The 20,200-nt window shown below is 43.3% G+C and overlaps 1 protein-coding gene across 1 annotated transcript in view; it reads left to right on the top strand.

Moving 5' to 3' along the window:
• The first annotated feature begins 12,886 nt into the window (after window positions 1-12,886).
• Window positions 12,887-20,200, top strand: part of LOC139560168 (artemin-like) — a 30,273-nt gene continuing 22,959 nt past the window's right edge. Inside the window, exon 1 of the mRNA XM_071376717.1 lies at window positions 12,887-13,165. Within this exon, the coding sequence (XP_071232818.1) occupies window positions 13,072-13,165 (94 nt within the window). The 5' untranslated portion in view covers window positions 12,887-13,071. The remainder of the gene's footprint in view (window positions 13,166-20,200) is intronic.

The following is a 20,200-nucleotide window of genomic DNA, read 5'->3' as shown; positions in this document are numbered from 1 at the left end:
CAAGGAGGAAAGGCACCTTGGGATACACGAGGGTGGGGCAGTGAGTGGACCTGTGCATTAGATGAAACTGGAGAAACCCAAAGGGAACCGAATTCTCTTAACTGTCCCTCACATCTGGAGTGTGCACCACACTCCTTCTAACCCCCTCCATCCTGTCTGGAAACATGTCGGGGACACGGTCAGGTCCAACGGCCCAGACGTCCATCCGGTAACCGTGGAAACTGCTCTGGACAACCCCCTGCTGAGCAGTACAGGGACTTGAGAACTCGGCGTCAGCAAAGAAGCATTTCTGTAATAATGAAGTATGATAGTCATCTATTCCTTATATCCAACCATGTCCAAAAGACAAATCCTTTAAAAGTCCTAGAGAATAATCTTTTGAAAATGTAAGCCCATCCCTGTGTTGCCTGAGCTTTGCCAGCTTCCCAACCAATTTCCTTACACATGCCGACTCAATAAATAAGCAGCAGACAAATTGGGTAGATTGTGTTCAAAGAGGATCACAAAGGCGGAGAACTCCTGTGCGCTGGAGCGAGAAGCCCTCTTAACAGGACAATGCCTTTGCCTTGCGGCTGGCCGGTGACTTGCCGACTGTTTCATAACTACAATACTGTTAAGTCATTCAGCTTTTCATTTCAAAGGCTTTTTCTCTTTTAAGTGACTATCTGCAACATTTAATGCAAAGTGTGATGAATAAATTAGTTTCAAAGTATAAGTGGTCTATAGAATGGGAATGAGCATGTTATACTGCAGTGGTCATCAACTATACTGAATAAAAATATAACTGCAACATGTAGTGTTGGTCCCATGTTTCATGAGCTGATCCCAGAAATGTTCCATACGCACAAAAAGCTTATTTCTCTCAAATGTTGTGCACACATTGGTTTCCATCCCAGTTAGTGAGCATTTCTCCTTTGTCAAGATAATCCATCCACCTCACAGGTGTGGTATATCAAGAAGCTGATTAAACAGCATGATCATCCCTGTCACAAACTCGGATACCTCCTGCGCCTCAACCTGTTTTTTTTCGGCCTGTTTTATTTTATTTTTATTTTGTTCGTAAGTGTTTTTGTCAAAACCTGCTACCAGCTAGTTGGCTAGCTAGGTTGCAATGGAGCCCGCTTTGCCTGGAGTCTTGTCCGGGACAATATTGATCATCCGGAGTTCCAATGCGGCAATTGTTTGTTTGCAGAGGATTACAGGAATGAGGTGGCTATCCTTATCAAGCAAATTTAAATTCTGCGCAAACTTATGGGGAAAACTGGAACTTTCTCATTCTCAACTCCTGTGGCTGGACGCCGCTCGGGCCTGATGGATGTTTCCCCGCCTTGTTATCTGTCCCTATCTGAATGGCCTGTGCTACCTGGAACTTGCCTGCCCAGGAAGTCGTCTCTATCTGCTTCTCCTCCTCCATCCTGTAGTGGAGTAGAGGGAGAACAGCAAGAGGATTGTTAGAATCAGCGCTGGTCCAATGTCACAAGTCACGGAAACCGATGGCAGCGGTATACTGATAAGCGGACTGGAGTGTCTGCGAGAGGTTTGGAGCAGATTAACATAAGGAATAGCTTTGCCGCACTGGTGCCTGATCTACTTGCGCCTTCATCGCTGGGATTGCCTGTGTCTGCGACGGCTGTGCTGACTCCAGCAGCGGCTTCGTCGTCGAGTTCGGGTCCTTTCCCTCTCTCTGGATCTGACGGGGGACTGCCTGCTGTGGGAGGTCTGGACCTATCCAGCCACCCTAGTCATAGACTTTTCTCTTTGCTACCGCACCGCAAGTGGTACCGGAGCGCCAAATCTAGGTCCAAAGGGCTTCTTAACAGCTTCTACCCCCAAGCCATAAGACTCCTGAACAGCTAATCAAAGGGCTACCCAGACCCCTCTTTTATGCTGCTGATACTCTCTGTTTATTATCTATGCATGGTCACTTTAACTCTACCTACATGTACATATTACCTCAATAACCTCGACTAATCGGTGCCCCCGCACATTGACTGTACTGGTACCCCCTGTATATATCCTCACTATTGTTATTTTACTGCTGCTGTTTAATTATTTGTTACTTTAAAAAAAAAAAGTTTTACTTATCTATTCTTTACTTAACACGTTTTTCTTAACTTCTTAAAGCATTTTTGATTAAGGGCTTGTAAGTAAGCATTTCACTGTAAGGTCTACTACACCTGTTGTATTCCGCGCATGTGACAAATAACATGTGATTTGATTTGAAGATGGATTTTAAAGAACTGATTGGGTCTCTGCTTGACACCAACAAACACCCCATAATATCTGGCCCTGTGCCCTTCCTAAATAGTGGCATTGAACGTTTCAGCAGACTTTAAGACTTTTAGCACTCCCGCTATTGCAAATCTGTGGTTGTAACATTTATTGACAATTTTGATACCTTCAGGAAACAAAGCTAATTTTATATGGAGATGGAATCCACCCAAATCATTTGGGTTCCTGGATCCTTTCACAGCATTATAAGGCTGCATTGAGACAATAATTTATTAATGACCCAAGTTTAGCTCAGTTAATCCCTCCCATTGTGTTGCTGAGCTGTCAAAATGTTACAGCAAATGTACATTATCCTAGGAAGAGGATTATCCTGTTCTGCCTGCGGTTATGGAACCCCTACCTGTCCCAGACCTGCTGTTTTCAACTCTTAATGATCGGCTATGAAAAGCCAACTGAGATTTATTCCTGATTATTATTTGACCATGCTTGTCATTTATGGAAATTTTGAAAATCTTGGCTCTCTCTAATTTTCTCCTTCTCTCTTTCTTTCTCTCGGAGGACCTGGGCCCTAGGACCATGCGTCGGGACTGCCGCCCGTGGTGACTCCTTGCTGTCCCCAGTCCGCCTGGCCTTGCTGCTATTCCAGTTTCAGCTGTTCTGCCTGCGGTTATGGAACCGCCACCTGTCCCAGACCTGTTGTTTTTCAACTCTTGATGATCGGCTATGAAAAGCCAACTGAAAATTATTCATGATTATTATTTGACCATGCTTGTCACTTATGAACATTTTTGAACATCTTGGCATAGTTCTGTTATAATCTCCACCCGGCACAGCCAGAAGAGGACTGGCCACCCCTCATAGCCTGGTTCCTCTCTAGGTTTCTTCCTAGGGTTTGGCCTTTCTAGGGAGTTTTTCCTAGCCACCGTGCTTCTACACCTGCATTACTAGCTGTTTGGGGTTTTAGGCTGGGTGTCTGTACAGCACTTCGAGATATTAGCTGATGTACGAAGGGCTATATAAAATAAAATTGATTGATTGATTGATTGATTGAAGACACAATACAATGTAAGTAATCTAATTTATGTCCCTCTCACTGCCCTGAATGTCTCTGCTGATCCTACAGATATTGTATGCAGTAATCATGTGCCTATGAACCAGAGTTATACTATTAACACTGAGGTGGTGTGCACTAGTAGGAAGTCCACTATGTGCAGCTCACCCTGCACTAACCTAAATAACATGAGCATGTCTACTTCTGCCAAGCTTCCCAGTAAAGCAATGGAAACAATCAAGTATCCCAGAAAAGTTCTACAAATAGCCCATGTTAACATATGTAGCTTAAGAAACAAGGTTCATAAAATCAATAATTTACAGATGACATTCATATTCTGACAATCTCTGAAACTCACTTAGATAATACCTTTGATGATACAGTGGTAACAATACATGGTTAAAACATCAACAGAAAAGGCAGAAATGCCAAAGGTGGAGGTGTAGCCATTTATATTCAGAACCACATTCCTGTAAAACTTAACTTGAACTATTACTTCAACAGTATTTAGTTTATCTGCCTCACCTGAAGCCAATTTTGGTGGGAAGCTGCTATAGACCACCAAGTGCTAACAGTCAGTATCTGGATAACGTGTGAAATGCTTGATAAAGTATGTGATATCAACAGAGGTATATTTTCTGGGTGATTTTAAATATTGACTGGCTTTCATCAAGCTGCCCACTCAAGAAAAAGCTTCAAACTGTAACTTGTGCCTGCAACCTAGTTCAGGTTATCATTCACCTACCAGTGTAGTTACAAACAGCACAGGAATGAAATCATCAACATGTATTGATCACATCTTTACTGATGATGCAGAAATTTGCTTTAAAGCAGTATCCAAATCCATCGGATGTAGTGATCACAATACAGTAGCCATATCTAGGAAAACCAAAGTTCCAAAGGCTGGGCCTAGTATAGTGTATAAGAGGTCATACAATATGTTTTGTAGTGATTCCTATGTTGTTGATGTAAAGAATATTTGTTGGTCTGTGGTGTGTAATGAGGAGCAACCAGACGCTGCACTTGACACATTTATGAAATTGCTTATTCCAGTTACTAATAAGCATGCACCCATTAAGAAAAGGACTGTTAAAACCATTAAATTCCCATCGGTTATCCTCCCGAGTGGCGCAGTGGTCTAAGGCATCGCAGTGCTAGCTGTGCCACTAGAGATTCTGGGTTCGAGTCCAGGCTCTGTCGTGACTGGGAGGCCCATAGGGTGGCGCAAAATTGTCCCAGCGTCATCCGGGTTAGGGGAGGGGGTTTGGACGGCAGTGATGTCCTTGTCCCATCGCGTACTAGCGACTCCTGTGGCAGGCCAGGCGCAGTGCACGCTGACACAGTCGCCAGGTGTACAGTGTTTCCTCCCACACATTGGTGCAGCTGGCTTCTGGGTTAAGTGGGCATTGTGTCAAGAAGCAGTGCGGCTTGGTTGGGTTGTGTTTCGGAGGACGCATGGCTCTCGACCTTCGCCTCTCCCGAGTCCGTACGGGAGTTGCAGCGATGAGACAAGACTGTAACTACCAATTGGATACCATGGAATTGTGGAGAAAAAGAGGTAAAGAAAATCCCTGTGGATTGATGAGGAGTTGAGAAATACGGGTTTTGACATTATCGACTTGTAGTCTGCTAATGGAAAAACGTATGTGTTATGGCTTTACACCGCCTGATATATTTTGGATAAAGACTTACCTGTCTAACAGAACACAGAGGGTGTTCTTTAATGGAATAATAATAATCCAAGTAGAATCAGGAATTCCCCGTGGCAGCGGTTGTAATTTTTAACACCTTTTTCTCCCCAATTTTGTGATTATGATCTTGTCTCAGCATTGCAACTCCCCAACGGGCTCGGGGGAGGCGAAGCTCGAGTCATGCGTCCTCCGAAACAGGACCAACCAAACCACGCCTCTTAACACCCACTCGCTTAACCCAGAAGCCACCTGCACCAATGTGTCAGAGGAAACACCATTCAACTGACGACCGAAGTCAGACAATAGGGCCCGGCCCACCACAAGGAGTTGCTAGAGCCTGATGTGCCAAGTAAAGCCCCCCCGTCCAAACCCTCCCCTAACAACGCTGGGCCAATTGTGCGCCGCCCTATGGGACTCCCGGTCACGGCCAGTAATGACACAGCCTTGGATCGAACCCCAGGCTGTAGTGACGTCGCAACACTGTGATGCAGTGCCTTAGACCGCTACGCCACTCGGGAGGCTCCCTTTACTTTTTCAATCTTTACTAATGACATGCCAGTGGCCTTGAGTAAAGCCAGTGTGTCTATATATGCGGATGACTCAACACTATACATGTCAGCTACTACAGCAACTGAAATGATTGCAACACGTAACAAAGAACTGCAGTTAGTTTCAGAATGGGTGGCAAGGAATGAGTTAGTCCTAAATATTTCTAAAACTGAAAGTTTTCAGACCCCTTGGACTTTTCCACATTTTGTTATTTTACAGACTTATCCTAAAATTGATTTTTTTTAAAGAAATCCTCATAAATCTACACACAATACCCCATAATGACAGTGAAAACAGGTTTTTAGAAATTTGTGAAAATATCTTAAAAATAAAAAATGGATACCTTCTTTGCATAAGCATCCAGACCCTTTGCTATGTGACTCGAAATTGAGCTCAGGTGCATCCTGTTTCCATTGATCATCCTTGATGTTTCTACAACTTAATTGGAGTCCACCTGTGCTAAATTAAATTAATTAGAGAGGGGTGTACCTTTCCAAACCATGTCTATATAAGGTCCCACAGTTAACAGTGCATGTCAGAGCAAAAACCAAGCCATGAGGTCGAAGGAATTGTCCGTAGACCTCAGAGACAGGATTGTGTCGAGGCACAGATCTGGGAAAGGGTACCATCAAATTTCCGCAGCATTGAAGGTACCCAAGAACACAGTGACCGCCATCATTCTTAAATGAAGGAAGCTTTGAACATTTTACTTTTTTTAATTTTACATTTTAGTCATTTAGCAGACGCTCTTATCCAGAGCGACTTACATACATTTTATTACATTTTTTTTTTACATACTGAGACAAGGATATCCCTACCGGCCAAGAGCAGACGCTCTTATCCAGAGCGACTTACAGTAGAGTGCATACATTTTATTACATTTTTACATACTGAGACAAGGATATCCCTACCGGCCAAACCCTCCCTACCGGCCAAACCCTCCCTAACCCGGACGACGCTATGCCAATTGTGCGTCGCCCCACGGATCTCCCGGTTGCGGCCGGCTGCGACAGAGCCTGGGCGCGAACCCAGAGACTCTGGTGGCGCAGCTAGCACTGCGATGCAGTGCCCTAGACCACTGCGCCACCCGGGAGACAACCACCCGGGTGAACCACCAAGACTCTTCCTAGAGCTGGCCTCCCGGCCAAACTGAGTAATTGCGGGAGAAGGGCTTTGGTCAGGGAGGTGACCAAGAACCCGATGGCCACTCTGACAGAACTCCAGAGTTCCTCTATGGAGATGGGAGAACCTTCTAGAAGGACAACCTTCTCTGCAGCACTCCACCAATCAGGCCTTTATGGTAGACTGGCCAGACGGAAGCCACTCCTCAGTAAAAGGCACATGACAGCCCATTTGTAGTTTGCCAAAAGGCAGCTAAAGGACTCTCAGACCATGAGAAACAAGATTCTCTGGTTTGATGAAACCAAGATTGTACTCTTTGGCCTCAATGCCAAGCGTCATGTCTGGAGGAAACCTGGCACCATCTCTACGGTGAAGCATGGTGGTGGCAGCATCATGCTGGGGGATGTTTTTCAGCGGCATGGACTGGGAGACTAGTCAGGATCGAGAGAAAGATTAATGGAGCAAAGTACAGAGAGATCCTTGATGAGATCCTTGATCTGTTCCAGAGCACTCAGGACCTCAGACTTGGGCGAAGGTGTGCCAAGCTTGTAGCGTCATACCCACAAGACTCGAGGCTATAATCGCTGCCAAAGGTGCTTCAACAAAGTACTGAGTAAAGGGTTTGAATACATGTACATTTGATATTAATTAATTATTTATTTGTATATATTTGAATTTTTTTAAACAAGCTGTTTTTGCTTTGTCATTATGGGGTATTGTGTGTAGATTGATGAGGGAAAAAAACTATTTTATCAATTTTAGAATAAAGCTGTAACATAGCAAAATGTGTAAAAAGTCAAGGGGTCCGAATACTTTCAGAATGCACTGTAACTGCTTTAATGTTGATGGACACCAGGAAGAGTAGCTGCTGCCTTGGCAGGAACTAATGGGGATATATAATAAATAAAAATACACAGGTGTACTTTGTGCTGGGGACAATAAAAGGCCACTGAAATGTGCAGTTTTGTCACAACACAATTCTACAGATGTCTCAAGTTTTGAGGGAGCGTGCAATTGGCATGCTGATTGCAGGAATGTCAACCAGAGCTGTTGCCAAATACTTTTATGTTAATTTCTCTACCATAAGCCACATCCAGAGTTGTTTTAGAGCATTTGGCAGTATGTCCAACTGGCCTCACAACTGCAGACCACGTGTATGGCATCATGTGGGCCAGCAGTTTGCTGAAGACAATGTTGTGAACAGAGTGCCCCAGGGTGTGGGGGGTTATGGTATGGGCAGACATAAACTACTGACAATGAACACAATTGCATTTTATTGATGGCATTTTGAATGCTCAGGACTACCACAACGAAATCCTGAGGCCGTTTGTCGTGACATTCATCCGCCACCTTTAACTCATGTTTCAGCATGATAATACACAGTCCCATGTTGCAAGGATCTGTACCCAATTTCTGGAAGCTAAAAATGTCCCAGTTCTTCCATGGCCTTCATACTCACTAGACATGTCACTGATTGAGTATGTTTGGGATGCTCTGTATCAACGTGTAGGACAGCGTGTTCCAGTACCCGCCAATATCCAGCAACTTCGCACAGCCATTGAAGAGGAGTGGGACAACATTCCACAGGCCACAATCAACATCCTGATCAACTCTATGTGAAGGAGATATGTCGAGCTGCATTAGGCAAATAAATGGTGTTCACACCAGATACTGACTGGTTTTCTGATCCACGCCCATACCTTTTTTAAGGTATCTGTGACCAGTCGTGAAATCAATAGATTAGGGCATAATTCATTTATTTAAATTGACTGATTTCTTTATATGAACTGTAACTCAGTAAAATATTTTAAATGGTCGCATGTTGTGTTTATATTTTTGTTCAGTGTAGATTCAGCCGTGGGCCGATTTGTTTCTTGAGCGGATGGTGGGGGCCAGAACAAAATTACAAATAATTTGTAGACTGCAAAGTGACCGCAAGAATCCCAAAAAGATATATTTGACTAAAACATAATAATTATAAAACTTGCTTACATTTGAATACGATCACGTGTCTCTCTATTATGTGTGTGAATACTTGAACAGATTTCCCAAATTAAAATCAATAGGAGCTGATTTCCTTAGTCTATTATGTCTAACAATGACAAAGTTTGACTTCTTTTTTTTGCTCAGAAAACTTGGGTGGCAAATAAAATGGGCCGTCAGTTTGGGAACCCTGTTATACTGTAGGTGAAGTATCAGATTTAAGCTAGTACAAAGTACGGGTATGGAATGTCTGTCATTGCAGGTTGAGTCAGGATGTCATATTCATGAGAGATAAGGATTAATGAGTGTTTATATAACAGTTTGGCAGTCATGTAACTTCTTATTTATCCAAAACCTTAGTTAACTACATTTTTCTCACTCTGCTACTCTTGGGAGAACTGGAGGACGCAGGTCTCAGAGTTACAGGCAGAGGTTTCACGTGTTGACATTACTGTTCTGTGGGGATGAGAGTAGCGAGGTGACATTTGCCCAAAGTTGGGATCTGTGACAGCGTTCTGCTTGTTGGCACAGCTTAATTTGTGTGTGCGTGCATGTGTTTGAGTGTCTGTGTGTTTTGCATGCCTGAGTGTGTTGTCCTTGTGCTCATGGGGCTTAGCAATGGGTGTACACACAAATGCCGTACAAGTTCATTACCATCTGTCAGTGCGATGGCTTGGCATGCAGTCACAGAGGTGCTCATGGCTCTTGTCATAAAGTTATGCATATCAAAGCACATTCTTCTCATTAAGTGACAATGCCGAAGCACTGATGTCATGGCTGTAAAGTAAAGTAGCCTGTGAGAGAACATATACAATGCATTCTGAAAGTATTCAGACCCCTTCTCTTTTTCCACATTTTGTTACGCTACAGCCTTATTATTATTATTATTATTTTAAAATAGTTTTTTTCCCTCACCAATCTACAAACAAAACCCCATAATGACAAAAGCAAAAACAGGTTTTTAGAAATGTTTGCAAATTTATCAAACTGAAATAGTACATTTACATAAGTATTCAGACCCTTTATGTAGGCAGTGGTGGAAAAAATACCTCATTTTCATACTGTAGTAAAAGTTAACATTTAAGTAAAAGTGAAAGTCACCCAGTAAAATACTACTTGAGTAAATGTTTAAAAGTATTTGGATTTTAATAATAATATATAAGTATCAAAAGTAAATGTAATTGCAAAAATATACTTAAAGGAAAAGTAGAAATAATTTCAAATTAATCATATTAAGCAAACCAGATGGTACAATGTTCATGTTTTTATTTTATTTATGGCTAGCCAGGGGAAAGCTCCAACACTCAGACATCATTTACAAACAAAGCATGTGTGTTTAGTGAGTCCGACAGATCAGAGGCAGTAGGGATGACCAGGGATGTTCTTTTGATAAATGTGTGTGAATTTGACAATTTTCTAGCCCAGCTAAGCATTCAAAATATAACGTGTACATTTGGGTGTCGGAAATGAAAGAACAAAGTACATTATTTTCTTTAGGAATGTAGTGAAGTAAAAGTAGTAAGAAATATAGATGGTAAAGTAAAGTACAGATACCCCAAACAACTTAAGTAGTACTTTCAAGTATAAGTTCTTTACACCACCGTATGTAGGCAGCATCTATATGCCAGAGGCATGTTCTCAGAAGACCCTGTCAATCTCCTTTTCAAAGAGCTTTGAAACTGTCATTCATTAGTTTCCTTGTTGTCATGGTTAAATACAACTCTTCTGCATTGATACAGCTTTAATACGTATGCTTTCACAATCCCGTCTCTGACTGTGTGAGAGAGTCATCCTGTAAAATGTAGTAAACATGTATTGTGTAATCCTCCCATCTGTCTCACCTTACCCAGGTGTCCCCTTGCCTTAGGGTCCCTCTCTGACATAGGCACAGTACAGTCCACAGGTTCCACTATGTTGTTGAACCTGCCATGCTCAGCTGTGTGTGTATAGTTACCTGGGTTCTATTAATAGGGATCGCGGGCGGGGATCCTCCCTTGCATTTGTCTCTGCCTTCTGTGTGGTAGAGAGGAGAGCTGGGCGAGCAAGGCGCTGTTTGCCCAGGCTTTTGTGTTCCGCGGGCCCCAGTGTTTGCCCTGGAGGGAGTGCTGGAGCTGGCCTGATAGAGGGGGTGGGGTCATTTGGGGAGGGGAGGTGTGTGCCGTACAGCGCAGCCATAAGCCTGAATCTGAAGTATGTCAGGCAGGCCCTTTCTGAAGGAATCCCCCTTCCTCCACCCTCTGCCCTCCCTCCATCTCTCTCCCTCCAACCTCTGCCCTCTTTCCATCTCTCTCTGCACCCTCTGCCCTCCCTCCATCTCTCTCCCTCTGCCCTCCATCTCTCTCTCCACACTCTGCCCTCTTTCCATCTCTCTCTGCACCCTCTGCCCTCCCTCCATCTCTCTCTCCACACTCTGCCCTCTTTCCATCTCTCTCTGCACCCTCTGCCCTCCCTCCATCTCTCTCCCTCTGCCCTCCCTCCATCTCTCTCTCCACACTCTGCCCTCCCTCCATCTCTCTCCCTCCACCCTCTGCCCTCTTTCTATCTCTCTCTCCACCCTCTGCCCTCGATCAATCCCTCTCCCTCTGCCCTCCATCAATCCCTCTCTGTGGACTACAGTAGACTTGGTGACAGTCTATAAGGGAGGCCTTTCCATGACTATGCAAACATTGAGAGGAGGGTGGCAAATACACGTGTGTGTACAATATCCTTTGTTAGTTCGTGAAGAATGTAAGAATGCAGTAAAATCACTCAAGTTTATGGGACAGAGAGCATAAACAACTTGGGACTCAGTCCATGCCCACTGGGCACACACTGGTTGAATCAATGTTGTTTCCAACCAATGTGGAATAGACGTTGAATTGACATCTGTGGTGGAGTACATTTCCTCAAAGTATATGTAGGCCTCCTGTTTATATTTTTGCTAGGAACCGTGTTCTTGTCAATACCAACGCACAGACACGTATCCATATCCAAACCCTTTCAGATATGACAATTCCAATGCGCCCTCCCCATTAACAAAAATATATTTGAACTATGCAGAGGGGCAGGAAAAATCACAGCACTCTCAAGAGCGTCAATGCGCTCCGTCTCACAAGGATTTTGACAGGCAGAGCAGCGTGGTGAACATATCGCCTCCTGTACTTGTGTATTGTATAGCATCTCTAGTGTGCGCCCAAATACACAAAAGAGCTGCAAAGTCGCTGAATATTGGATACCTTTTAGTGACGGATACCCACTCAACAAAGATCGATGGGATAGCCTACATTGATGATTTGGTAATAGTTGCACTGCCACCGCGTAATGGCATGACGCATGGAGATGCAATGTTGAAAATACTTTATCCTCAGTTGCGGTGAAGTAGATTTCGACGCGCAGAGGTCACATCAAGAGTTTTTTTTTAACCTGAACTATATCTGTGAAAAACAACAGATACCAAAGACAAAAAAACTGTTCTGCATGCAAGAACGCCATCGAGTTCCAGGTTCTGGGCGAGGGACACTGTCTGAATGTGAGACGCAACGTTTCCATACCAAGGACAAAGCCGGGCTGCGGTTCTATATCCAAAACATAACTTGTATCTTGGAAAATTTTGTTTTAACATTTTATTGTGGAATAATCCTGGAAAAGCCTTAAGGTTATGCGCGTTCCTGGCGCTTTGTTTACTCGTATTTGTATCAATGTTAGGAGGGAAGACTGAGCAAGTCCGAGTATGGGGGAAGAAACTTCACATATAACCTAAATCTAATAACACTTTATTGGTCACATACACATATTTAGTAGATGTTGTTGCGGGTGTAGCGAAATGCTTGTCTTATAAACCTCATATTGCCTTGGGCCTATTTGTTCAGCGGTGGGAAATAAATGTTACTAACAATGCATGAAACTTAAGAAGTTGAGTCACCAGTAACTCATCATACATGACCCAAAGCCTCTCTGCTCTATTATGTTTTTATGACCCCCCCTTCTCTCTCACACACACACACACACACACACACACACACACACACACACACACACACACACACACACACACACACAGAAAATAAAGTGTGTTGATGCAATAGTTGTTTGAGCTGATAAAGCATTGTTTGACATGTCCACATATGTGCTCATCATGAAATAATCAACGGAATTATCCCACAAGATTGCAGCATAAATATTTTGGTAATGTGCGTATTTATGTGTACAATTCAACTTTTTATGTAATTAGAATGATATTTATTCTGTTCCTATGCAGGGTGAAACTGAAAGGATTTGGTGGAGAGCAGAACAGAAAGGCTTGGCCGCATAGAGGGAGGCGCCTTTCGTGCTCTCCTGAAACCAAAGCCTTTGAAGATTTTTTTTTCTAAACTTCAAGCAAAGAGGACATAACCTGAAAAGTTGGACGCATGAGAATTATGTACCTTTAAAGGACATCGTTGTGTGAATTTTCACCGCCAAGCCATGCTCCACAGCCGACCAGGAGCTTGCCGGGGAAAAGTGTCTGACCTCACTGGCGCGCATGCAGCAGATTGGACTAAAACGCATTGGATAGCAGGTAAAGTAAAGCGCAATTTATTATTGAATTTTACAAATAATAATATTTGTTTGAGTAGGAAATAATGCATTACGACTACATTAGGCATATCATTCATTTAAAACTGTGACATAGGTAAAATGTATTACATTCCTATTCGTTTACTTGTGCGTAATTGTACATGGTTGCCATGAAAGCTACAGTCCTCGCCTGTCAATCGTTATTTCCCTTGTCTTAGTGTTTGCTTTGACAACAATCCAATAGCTGGTTTGATGTCAAAGGCATTCTTTTCACATCAGCTGTTTTTGTCACACAAAACTCTTTGCTCACAGCTGCCACCTATATTGCCCTGACTTTTTGAGTCACCAGATCTTCTATGCAGACCTATTGGTGTTTTTGTCATAAAATTATCTATTATACCCTCTACTGATTGTGTATCTGTAAACGTATTGAACACTAACTATCTTTATATTAATAATTCAGCCCTTTCATCTTTGTGTTTCAAATGAGCTCTGAAAAGCTAATTCTGTGTGTACATTGACATTCTGCCCAAATGTAGGCTAGATTGGCTACAATATATGTTCTCCTTGACCTTTGTAATTGTGCCAATTCCCTAGTAGGGCCAGATAATCTCTTACTTTGAGGAAATAGTGGCGGTCAGTAAGTCTTAGTGAGTGACCCTCTCCAGCGGTGGGCTGCAGTCTGATTATCAAAGCGTCATTCACACACACCTGCTAATGTTCAATGTGTGTCCCCCTCAGAGCGTGCATACTACCTCACACACAGGAGTAAGCATTTCCCCTGATTTCCATTGCCTCCCAGGTGCTAGAGAACTGTGGCCTTGGCTGGTCTCTCGGGTAGTCTCCCACCTCCTCAGGGTTACCTGCATGATGCTCAGCTGCTTGTACCTGTCTGATTGGCAAACCTCTTTCAATCTGACCATGCCGTCTTATTGGTAATCAATAAGCAAACACAGAAATGCGAAACGCTTCATTGCCTTTTCTTTTGATGCTGTGTCATCTTGATGTTCTGGTGCTCTCAGGACTGTCAAAACCCTGTGCCCTACATATTTCTCTTCATGCTATCTAACTACTGGTCTCTAACTACTGGTCTCTAACTACTGGTCTCTAACTACTGGTCTCTAACTACTGGTCTCTAACTACTGCTATCTAACTACTGCTATCTAACTACTGGTCTCTAACTACTGGTCTCTAACTACTGGTCTCTAACTACTGCTATCTAACTACTGGTCTCTAACTACTGGTCTCTAACTACTGGTCTCTAACTACTGGTCTCTAACTACTGCTATCTAACTACTGCTATCTAACTACTGATCTCTAACTACTGATCTCTAACTACTGGTCTCTAACTACTGGTCTCTAACTACTGGTCTCTAACTACTGGTCTCTAACTACTGCTATCTAACTACTGCTATCTAACTACTGCTATCTAACTACTGCTATCTAACTACTGGTCTCTAACTACTGGTCTCTAACTACTGGTCTCTAACTACTGCTATCTAACTACTGCTATCTAACTACTGCTATCTAACTACTGCTATCTAACTACTGGTCTCTAACTACTGGTCTTTAACTACTGGTCTCTAACTACTGGTCTCTAACTACTGGTCTCTAACTACTGGTCTCTAACTACTGCTATCTAACTACTGGTCTCTAACTACTGGTCTCTAACTACTGGTCTCTAACTACTGGTCTCTAACTACTGCTATCTAACTACTGCTATCTAACTACTGGTCTCTAACTACTGATCTCTAACTACTGGTCTCTAACTACTGGTCTCTAACTACTGCTATCTAACTACTGGTATCTAACTACTGGTCTCTAACTACTGGTCTCTAACTACTGGTCTCTAACTACTGGTCTCTAACTACTGGTCTCTAACTACTGGTATCTAACTACTGCTATCTAACTACTGGTCTCTAACTACTGGTCTCTAACTACTGGTCTCTAACTACTGGTCTCTAACTACTGCTATCTAACTACTGGTCTCTAACTACTGGTCTCTAACTACTGGTCTCTAACTACTGCTATCTAACTACTGGTCTCTAACTACTGCTATCTAACTACTGCTATCTAACTACTGCTATCTAACTACTGGTCTCTAACTACTGGTCTCTAACTACTGGTCTCTAACTACTGCTATCTAACTACTGGTCTCTAACTACTGGTCTCTAACTACTGCTATCTAACTACTGGTATCTAACTACTGGTCTCTAACTACTGGTATCTAACTACTGGTCTCTAACTACTGGTCTCTAACTACTGGTCTCTAACTACTGGTCTTCTGTCAGTTGACCTCTTACTCACCTCTAATGGGAAGGCTGCGTGCTGATGCAGTGGCGGCTTCGGTCTCAGCGTTCGGCCAGCAGCACTGTGTAGATTGGGGACGTCAGGGAACTGAGCTGAGTTGATTTAAGACTGTCCATTTACTTTGGAATCTCACTCCCAGGTAGTGGTGTGTGTGTGTTTGAATAGTAAACAAACAAACATTTGACCAACTGGGGACATTTTGTTGGTCCCCACAAGGTCAAATGCTTTTTCTAGGGGGTTTGGAGTTAAGGTTAGAATTAGTGTTAGGGTTAGAATTAGGTTCAGGGTTAGGGTTAGAAGCTAGGGTTAAGGTTAGGTTTTCGGGTTAGGGTTAGGGTATGGGTTAGCGTTAGGGAACATTGGATTTTGAATGGGACTGAGCCTCCACTGGTCCCACTTCCTCAGGTCAAAGGTCATGGAGGTCTGCACCCCGGTTAGTAGTGGTCAGATCAACTGGACACTCCTTTTCCCTTTGACTGCGACCTCCCTCTGGCCTGCATGGTCTTTTTAAACACACTTGGAGTTTATGGGTATGAAAAGCTGCTGTTTGGTTTGGAGGTGTATATCTCTACACTCTGATGCTTCTTCTTCACTCCTCTTTCATTGCTCATTGCATCTTAATATCTACCTGTATTTCCTCTGATAGGCAGTTCCAGCGCAATGTAAAAATGTATCAACATGTTATATATTTTGTTATTAACTCGCTAGTCACTAAGCTCAAGTGTTATTCAAGTTCTAGTCCCTCCCCCTAGTGGTAAGCAAATATTAGATCATTTAAAAATTGGTATCAACTGCAGGTTTTACATATGACTTTCTATAAGGTCTAGAAATCCAGTGTAATAGATTTCTATGTAGAAGTCTACGCAGGGGAGGTGTGTCTGGCTTGCCTTGTCTGTGAGAGTGTGACTGACGTTACTGGATAATGTCAGCCTGATTGAGCCTTTAAGATGAGATGGAGGAGAAATAGATTATGCAACCCGGAGTGCCACCGGGCAACCTCAACCTCAATCTGGAATTGTTTAGAGAACTCACTGAGCCACAATACGTATTTTGGGGTGAAGTGAAGGGGGCATGCACTGACTAAAAGAAATTTCAATTTGTACATAAAAAACAACAACTGCTCACTCTCTCATTTGTGTCTTACTTTCTTGCAGTTGACACAAACTGCTAAGTATACTAGAATTATACATGTATTATTGCTCTTAATGTCTATTGCCGATTTAACAGACTTACATTTAGAACAAAGCGATAGTTACCACAGCTGTATTCTTCTGAAATTGCCGGGTCAGCTCCATTCATCATGGTGTCATGGTCTGCTTTGAACTGACGGGCCAGCAGGTCATTACGAGAGGGGCTCAAGACAAGTGGGCGACACTGAAACGCTTTGCAGGGCATTTGTTCATCCAGACACACTAATGGTCAGCTTTCCCTGGGTCTGGACCCACACTGAACTGAATTTAAAGAAATTAGTGAGGGAGTGCAAGGGCAGGGGAGGTTTGTTGGGGGTAGAGTTGGGGGGGGGTGTGTGTTTGTGTGCTGTTTTTGCTTTATGAGTTTTTTTGTAGATATCTCTCTATATAATGTCTCCAACATTTTCCTTCTCTCTCTCTCTCTCTCTCTCTCTCTCTCTCTATCTATATATATATATATATATATATATATATATATATATATATATAGAGAGAGAGAGAGAGAGAGAGAGACAGTTGAGACAGTTGAAGTCGAAAGAAGTTTACATACACCTTAGCCAAATACATTTAAACTCAGTTTTTCACAATTCCTGACATTTAATCCTAGTAAAAATTCCCTCTCTTAGGTCAGTTAGGATCCCCACTTTATTTTAAGACTGTGAAATGTCAGAATAATAGTAGAGGTAGCATTGCCTTTAAATTGTTTAACTTGGGTCAAACGTTTCAGGTAGCCTTCCACAAGTTTCTCCCTCTATCTCTCTCTCTCTCTCTCACTCTCTCTCACTCTCTTTATCTCTCTCTCCCACTCTCCCTCTCTCATTTTCCCTCTCTATCCCTTTCTCACTCTCTCTCGCTCTCTCCCTTTCTCATTCTCCCACTCTCATTATCCCTCTCTCTCTCTCTCTCTCTCTCTCTCTCTCTCTCTCTCTCTCTCTCTCTCTCTCTCTCTCTCTCTCTCTCTCTCTCTCTCTCTCTCTCTCACTCTCTTCCATCACTCTCTCTCTCTCCTTCTCACTCTTCCTCTGTCCCTCTCATTCTCCCTTTCTCACTCTCCCTATCTCTCCCTTTCTCCCTCTGTCTCTCCCTTTTATAATTTTTAAAATTTTTAATTTCACCTTTATTTAACCAGGTAGGCCAGTTGAGAACAAGTTCTCATTTACAACTGCGACCTGGACAAGATAAAGCAAAGCAATGCGACAAAAACAACAACACAGAGTTACACATAAACAAACGTACAGTCAATAACACAGTAGAAAAATCTATGTACAGTGTGTGCAAATGTAGAAGAGTGGGGAGGTAAGGCAATAAATAGGCCATAGAGGCAAAACAATTACAGTTTAGCATGAACACTGGAGTGATAGATGTGCAGATGATGATGTGCAAGTGGAGATACTGGGGGGCAAAAGAGCAAGAAGATAAATAACAATATGGGGATGAGGCAGTTGGGTGTGCTATTTACAGATTGGCTGTGTACAGGTACAGTGATCGGTAAGCTGCTCTGACAGCTGATGCTTAAAGTTAGAGAGGGAGATATAAGACTCCAGCTTCAGTCATTTTTGCAATTCGTTCCAGTCATTGGCAGCAGAGAACTGGAAGGAAAGGCGGCCAAAGTAAGTATTGGCTTTGGGGATGACCAGTCAAATATACCTGCTGGAGTGCGTGCTATGGGTGGGTGTTGCTATGGTGACCAGTGAGCTGAGATAAGGCGGGGCTTTACCTAGCAAAGACTTATAGATGACCTGGAGCCATTGGGTTTGGCAACAAATATGTAGCGAGGGCCAGCCAACGAGATCATACAGGTCGCAGTGGTTGGTAGTATATGGGGCTTTGGTGACAAAATGGATGGCACTGTGATAGACTACATCCAGTTTGCTGAGTAGAGTGTTGGGGGCTATTTTGTAAATGACAAGTCAAGAATCGGTAGGATAGTCAGTTTTACAAGGGTATGTTTGGCAGCATGAGTGAAGGAGGCCTTGTTGCGAACTAGGAAGCCGATTCTAGATTTCATTTTGGACTGGAGATGCTTAATGTGAGTCTGGAAGGAGAGTTTACAGTCTAACCAGACACCTAGGTATTTGTAGTTGTCCACATATTCTAAGTGAGAACCGTCCAGAGTAGTGATGCTAGTCGGGCGGGTGCGGGCAGCGATCGGTTGAAGAGCATGCATTTGGTTTTACTAGCATTTAAGAGCAGTTGGAGGCCACGGAAGGAGTGTTGTATGGCGTTGAAGCTTGTTTGGAGGTTTGTTAACACAGTGTCCAAAGAAGGGCCAGATGTATACAGAATGGTGTCGTATGCGTTGAGGTGGATCAGAGAATCACCCGCAGCAAGAGACATCGTTGATATATACAGAGAAAAGAGTCGGCCTGAGAATTGAACCCTGGGGCACCCCCATAGAGACTGCCAGAGGTCCGGACAACAGGCCCTCCGATTTGTCACACTGAACTCTGTCAGAGAAGTAGTTGGTGAACCAGGCGAGGCAGTCATTTGAGAAACCAAGGCTGTTGAGTCTGCCGATAAGAATGCTGTGATTGACAGAGTCAAAACCTTTGGCCAGGTCGATGAAGACGGCTGCACAGTACTGTCTTTTATCGATGGCGGTTATGATATTGTTTAGGACCTTGAGCGTGGCTGAGGTGTACCCATGACCAACTCTGAAACCAGATTGCATAGCGGAGTAGATACGGTGGGTTCTAAATGGTCGATGATCTGTTTGTTATCTTGGCTTTCCAAGATTTTAGAACGGCAGGGCAGGATGGATATAGGTCTGTAACAGTTTGGGTCTAGAGTGTCTCCCCCTTTGAAGAGAGGGATGACCGCGAAAGCTTTCCAATCTTTGGAGATCTCAGATGATACGAAAGAGTGTCTAGTAATAGGGGTTGCAACAATTTCGGCGGATAATTTTAGAAAGAGAGGGTCCAGATTGTCGAGCCCAGCTGATTTGTAGGGATCCAGATTTTGCAACTCTTTCAGAACATCAACTGTCTGGATTTGGGTGAAGGAGAAGCGTGGGGGGGGAACTTGGGCAAGTTGCTGCAAGGGGTGCAGAGCTGTTGGCTGGGGTAGGGGTAGCCAGGTGGAAAGTATGGCCAGCCGTAGAAAAATACTTATTGATATTATTGATTATCGTAGATTTATCGGTGGTGACAGTGTTTCCTAGCCTCAGAGCAGTGGGCAGCTGGGAGAAGGTGCTCTTATTCTCCATGGACTTTACAGTATCCCAAAGGTTTTTGGAATTAGTGCTACAGGATGCAAATTTCTGTTTGAAGAAGCTAGCCTTAGCTTTCATAAATGACTGTGTATATTGGTTCCTGACTTCCCTGAAAAGTTGCATATTACTGGGGATATTCGATGCTAATGCAGAATGCCACAGGATGTTTTTGTGCTGGTCAAGGGCAGTCAAGTCTGGGGTGAACCAGGGGCTATATCTGTTCTTAGTTCTACATTTTTTGAATGGGGCATGCTTATTTAAGATGGTGAGGAAAGCACTTTTAAAGTGCAACCAGGCATCCTCTACTGACGGGAAGAGGTCAATA

Source organism: Salvelinus alpinus, chromosome 30 (assembly GCF_045679555.1).
Source record: "Salvelinus alpinus chromosome 30, SLU_Salpinus.1, whole genome shotgun sequence".
Classification (NCBI taxonomy): domain Eukaryota; kingdom Metazoa; phylum Chordata; class Actinopteri; order Salmoniformes; family Salmonidae; genus Salvelinus; species Salvelinus alpinus.
This window is presented reverse-complemented; position numbering and strand designations above follow the sequence as displayed.